At 56.6% G+C, this 6000-nt stretch overlaps 1 protein-coding gene across 3 annotated transcripts in view; it reads left to right on the top strand.

Moving 5' to 3' along the window:
- The first annotated feature begins 629 nt into the window (after window positions 1-629).
- The window catches only part of CXCL12 (C-X-C motif chemokine ligand 12), a 28162-nt gene continuing 22791 nt past the window's right edge, over window positions 630-6000 (top strand). Inside the window, exons 1-2 of one of the 3 annotated variants that reach the window (XM_036828933.1) lie at window positions 630-785; window positions 4800-4917. In XM_036828933.1, the coding sequence (XP_036684828.1) occupies window positions 725-785; window positions 4800-4917 (179 nt within the window). In that variant the 5' untranslated portion in view covers window positions 630-724. The remainder of the gene's footprint in view (window positions 786-4799; window positions 4918-6000) is intronic. The other 2 variants (XM_036828931.1, XM_036828932.1) reach the window with 2 other exon arrangements.

Raw genomic sequence — 6000 nt, 5'->3', positions numbered from 1 at the left:
TATTTCCTTTTGGTGGCAGAGCACTCTATTTTAGAGCTTCAATTTCACAGTTGAGGAAACTGAGGCTCGGCTAATAGGTTATAGCTTTGGCTTGGAATCAGAGTCGCTCTGCCTGCAAAGACTAGTCTGTTTCCCTTAGTCCCAGCTTTCCCCACCGCTGAGCAGCGAGCTGAAGCCGGTGGTCACCTCCAGGTCCTACACTCCCCAAAAAGGACCCTCTTAGCTACCCGGGACGCCGCTGGCCTAGCTGGTCCTCACCTCTAGGACCGACCTGTTTGTTTTTCCTTGGTTCGCATTCTGTTCCCGCCTCTGGGACTCAATCTTTCCATCTGCATAATGGGAGCAGTAACCAGTCCCATCCGCGACCCTCACTGAGCGGCTGGCTTCCTCGGTGCAGGTTAGGCCTACAACGCAGGGCCCAGCGCAACCGAGAGGTCAAAGGCTGGGACGCACCGCAGTCCCAGGAGCATCCCGGGCGCGGAGCAGTGGTGGGAGGGAGGGGACAGGGGGAGCGGCCGCGTGGGAGGGGACTCTGGTCAGAGCCCCGGGCCGCAGGCAGAATTCGGCTCCAGGCCCGCCCCTTGCCGCGCGCCCGCCCCGCCCCACCCCGCCCCGCTTTCGCCTCTAAAGTGCTGGGCGCGCGCCTCCTGCTGCCGCACTTTCACTCTCCGCAGTCGCATACCCTCCGCGTCCTGCCTCCGTCCGCCCGCCGCCCGCTCTTGCCATGGATGCCAAGATCGTCGCTGTGCTGGCCCTCGTGCTGGCTGCGCTGTGCCTCAGCGACGGTGAGTGCGCCCGGAGACGGAGGCGTGGGCAGGCGCCAGGCGCCTGACTCCGTGCGGGGCCACGGCTCCTCTGCCCCGGCCCGCGCCGTCCCGAGCGAACCTAATCCGCGCCGCTTTGCACCCGGGAGGTCGAGGCAGCCCACCTCTCAGGGCGCGCTCCCTCGGCGTGCGGCGTTTGAAGTCCCCAGCGTAGCGCCCCCCGCGCTGAGGCTCGCACTCCGCTGCCGAGCTCGGGTTCCCGGACGCGGGAGCGGCCGCCAGACCTCTGGCGGGCTGCAGAGCGAGGTCGGGCAGGATAACTGGGTGCGAGCGCGCCCAGGGCGCTTTCGGAGCCGGCGCGGGAGGGCGCGGAGGTGTGGAGCCGAGTCGGGAGCCGCGGGTCCCTGGCCCTTGACCATCCACCTCCCAGCTAGTGCCTTCCCGCGGCCCAGCTCGGTTTCCAGAGTAGAATGGGCTACTGGCTCCGTGCGGGGCCACGGCTGCTCTGCCCCGGCCCGCGCCAAGGCGGTCTGCGGTTCCTGTTGGAGAGAGCGCTTTGCAAAGCCTGTCTGGCATCGCGACTTGCTTGTGGTGGCAATGCGATCGGGTGCAGCTGCGAGGCGTCCCTCGCAGTCTTACCGTTCCGAGCAGCTGTCGGGTTTGCGGCGAACGCCTGGCTGCGCTTCTGTACCGCAACGCGGTCCGCAGCGACGCGGCGAAGCTGGAAGCGCATCCAGACAGTGCCTTCCCTGCCTCTTCCTGGGGTCACCCAGGAGAGGCCCAGGGGCGATCCGGGTCATGCATGCGCCTGCCCAGCCCCCAAAACACACCTGCAGGCTGGCGCCTTTGTCGCCAGACGGGCGAGCACTACTCTGTCTCGGAGTGAGCGCTGCAGCAAAGTTGAATCGCCAAGGCTTTTAGGCCGTGGGGGAAGGTGGTGTACCGTTTCACTGAGAGGGAGAGAGCTTTTTTCCTTCTGAGGCTTAAGCGAAATCTCACTGTCCTGTTACAGGACACCACGGCTGCAAACCAAAATAAACTGTTGCCTCTGAACACACAAAATAAACCATGTCAGCATGGTCAGGCCATGCTGAGCTTTCTTGGCTGCGAAGTTTCCAACAAATCGCGCAGAGGGTTGAAGGACAGTGTGCTCGGTGCAGCTGAGGTCTGTGCAGGGCCCCAGGCCCTGGAGCAGTCTGCTAGGTGCCGGCTGAAGACCACCGCTGCATTCTCGCTAGCGGGTGGCTGACCACCTGGGAAGTGTTCTTTAAAAGTGTAGCAAGTTGCTGGTCAGAGCCGCAGAGAGACTGGCACCAAAGGGAATTCAGAATTTTTCTGTAAGCTGAAAAAGTAACCTAGCCTGTGTCTTTACACTGACACTGACACTGACACCCCCAACCCAGGTCATGGGGCACACTCCGCTTTGGGTATTAACAGCTGAGTGGTTTGGTGAGAGTAGAGGTGTCATCATCCAGCTGTGGGAACGGTGCTTCTTCTAGCTGCCCCCTCCCCTGGGGAACTGCAGAAGTGACTAGAATGCAAGGACCCAGGTCCTTGAGTCCTGGGCACAGCTGACCTGGGGGGAGCACAGAAGGAGTGGGGGCCTCATCCACAGACTCCTCCTGACTCCGGGAAGGGTTGGTTGCTTGCCCATCTGAGTTGCCCTCTTGGCAGCCAAGTGGCCAAGTCAGGGTCCTGGGCTCCCGCTTGGTCGGGCTCTCCTTGCACGCATAGGCCAGAATGCACTTTTTGACCACCTGGAGCCTGTGTACCCATGCTGGGTCCCCTTGTTCAGGCTCTGACTCTGGCTCCTGCCCTCCCTCCATTGACTAACCTCAGCCAAGCAGCTGGGCCCCCGGCTGCCCTGCGCTTCTAGGGGTTAAAGCCAGGGTGGGCCCCATTCCCAGGCCTGGCTGGAGGGGCTGGCTTGGGGGCTCTTGTCTCTGCATTAGAGTGGAAGGACTGCTCCGGAGCGGAGCCAAGTTCACCAGAAGCCAAGTTCCCCCGAACCCTGCGTAACATCTGGACCAGTCAGGCCTCTTGCCTGTACACGGACCCATATGCAAAACAGTTGGAAAAGTTAGTAATATTGACAAAAAGCTGGCAGGAAGGTCACCAGGTGGACACAGCACCTAGCTCTCTTGGTAAGAACACTTGGGGCTCTGTCACTTTAAAAAAGCTGTTGAAATTCTCCACTTGACAGGCAGGCAACTGGGTCCTGGGAGCAGGAAAAATTGCCTTGGAAGGAAATGGATAATCCCAGGAGGTGGAGAGGGGAGAGGAGAAAAAGAGAAAGCTTGTGTTCTGAGCTCAGAACGGGCTCTGATTTCTGGCCTGATCGCCACTGCTTCGCTAATGGACTCAGAACAGCATCTCAGGGACATGGGGGAGGAGCAGCCCCCACCTTGCACAGCGCTGCCCCCAGCAGCTGTCATACTGTGCACCTTCCAGTTTGCTGCTCTGGGGTTGGGACCAGTCCTGACTCACCAGTGGGCCCCACATGCCGGTTCTGCTCAGCTCTGAAGGACCCCTGAGAATTTCAGGGGAACCTGGAGGCAGGACACTCGGAGGGGAGCCTTCGGCTCTTCCTTTACCCTGGCCACCCAGCCCCCAGTTGCAGGCCACTTTCCCAGGTGATCTGGTTACAGGGCCATACAGACTTCTGCAGGGACCCGGTGCACTTGCTAAAAGCCAGGCCCAGCAGCGACTTTCTGGACTTAGCGCAGGTGTAAACCTGAAGCCTGCTCCAGGCTCTCCAGTGCCACGAGTCACTGAGAGCCTTGAAGCCAGGCTTTCTTCTTCCTGGTTTTCAGGGAGTCGAGTTTGGTCTTGGGGGGCCAGGTGGTCTGCTTTCCCCCTGACTTGTTGGCCATGCCACCTCTCGACGGAATTCAGCCTTTAGAAAAAAAAATGAAGTCCCTCACTCACAAGCTTCCCCAGCTCTCTTGCCCCAAATACGGAACTTCAGAACCACCAGGAGGCCTCTGGGAGCTCTGTAAACAGGCAAACTTTTTTTTTTTAATCTCTGGACTAAATATTCTCAGACATACATTTAATCCCTGATGAAAGGATCCACAAATTCAAATAATTTGGGGTATTAAGTAGGGCTTGGATAAAATCTGCAGAAAACGCGTACACGTACGCGTGCGCACACATACACGAGCGCACACATACACGCGCGCGCGCACACACACACACACAAATGTCAGTACCCACCCCCCCACTCCCCGGGGCTTGCAATTCTAGACTTCCAGGGTGAGCTGTGGGTTCTGCAGGAGCCCTTTGCTAATTTACACTAATGAGTGTCAATTATGGCATTCTGCAAATTGGTGAACTGGCAAACAAAGACGTAATACAACCCAGGAGGCTGGAGCATCCCTGCACAGGCAATGAAAGCCACGTTTGCCTCCAGCCCTGGAAGTGCAGGGGAAAAGATGGGCCCTTGCCTGCCCTCTGGGGACGCCCAGGTAGGAAGCCAGTGGGATTCTTTTGCGGTTGCCTTGGCTTAAGGTAAATGTGAGGACAGAGAAGACTGCAGGTGGGGGAGGGGAGCGTTCCCAGGGCAGCTGCAGTGGCTCCTGGGAGAGAGCGAGCCTGGAGCCTCCTTCTTCCCCCTCCCTGTTCCCTGAATCGGGAAGTCTTTCTCAGTTGGCCCTGGAGGAGTTTATTTTGCAAAGGATAACTAGGAACCTCAGTACCTTGGACTGAAACAGTTCTCTCCTGTGATTAATGTCCTTTATCTTGAGACACCCGAGCAGGGGCCTTCCGATTTTAGCTTCCCTACCCTCTAGGGTCCAGCTCTCCTCAGGTCCTTCTGGCCTCTTGCGCTGTAGAAGCTGAGCCTCAGCCCACTCAGAGCTCCCTGTGCTGCCCAAGGGAAAGGTCTCTGCCAGGATACACCCGTGACTCCTCCCATCGTTCCCCATCCTACCCTCATTCCACCATCTGATCACTCGGCTGCAGACTCAGACACACTTGTATCCCCAAGGCCTGGCAGGATAATAACAAGCTGCTTTGTTCTCATTACCTCTCTAGGGAAACCGGTCAGCCTGAGCTACAGATGCCCTTGCCGATTCTTTGAGAGCCACGTCGCCAGAGCCAATGTCAAGCATCTCAAAATCCTCAACACTCCGAATTGTGCCCTTCAGATCGTGTAAGTCCGAACATCATCCTCCAGGGATGTTACATTTGATGGGCATAGTAACACCCAATGCGCAGACTTGTTAAAGCTAGAGAAATGACACATGCCGAGTGTCCAGGCTCGAACCTGGCATAATTAGAGGCAGCTGACAGTACCACCAGGCAGGGGTTTCAAAAGCTGCTCTCACCCTTGGTGCCCTAACCCTTGGTGCCGTGCTCACTCACAGAGGGCCCTTGCCTCTTCTTTCCAAGCTTCCTCCCTTTAGTGCAAGAGATGGGAGCACATTCAGATGCACCCTTAGACTGGAGAAACATGGGATTCACCAAAGTTTCTTTCTGCTGAAGTACAGTAAATTAGCCAGCCCCTTGCTGGTAATAGTTCTGCCAATTTCAGGGCTTTGGTGCCCTAATTTAATCCTTTATCACATAGCACAAACTCACAAGACTCAAATTCAGTTGAAGTCATCGTTAAACTGTTCGGTGAAACTCAAAATTACCAGCTCACTTAACTGCATTTTCTGAAAGCCAACACACAAGGTTTTAGTTTTGCTGGTGTTGATGGCAGCTGCTAACATTTGATTTCATCCATGTGGGAAACGAGACATACCAAAATCACACATACATGAGACGCTAAGATCCCTCCTGGAGAGCAGGAGGCTGAGCCAAGTCCAGAAAGAAAGCCACACGTGGCCGTCCATTGCTCGGCCCTCCAGGGCCCGTGTGTCCCCATGCCGCTCACAGCGAGCTTGGCCGTGTGTCTAGATGTCAGGGAGTTGAGGCTCGGGGAGCTCACCTCCTGAAAAGTCCCAGCACTAGAAGCAGGACGGGGACACAGCAGTTGGAGCAAAAGCTACACCCACCTGACGACTTTCCACCCAACACCAACTGGTTTTAGGTTTGACTTTTCTTTTTCTCTAGCCTTTGCTGCCTTGAATGTGTTTGTCATTTACAATATGCTTTAGGGCACTAGAAGATGAATTTTTTTTTTCCATTTTCTTTGCTTGTAATAAAATACTCTCTTTTGAGTAGTATTTAATCAGATAATGAATGCAGCGAGGATGGGCCCACTTTGCGGTGCAGACTCTGTGGGTTCCCT

Source organism: Balaenoptera musculus, chromosome 16, assembly GCF_009873245.2.
Source record: "Balaenoptera musculus isolate JJ_BM4_2016_0621 chromosome 16, mBalMus1.pri.v3, whole genome shotgun sequence".
Lineage (NCBI taxonomy): Eukaryota > Metazoa > Chordata > Mammalia > Artiodactyla > Balaenopteridae > Balaenoptera > Balaenoptera musculus.
This window is presented reverse-complemented; position numbering and strand designations above follow the sequence as displayed.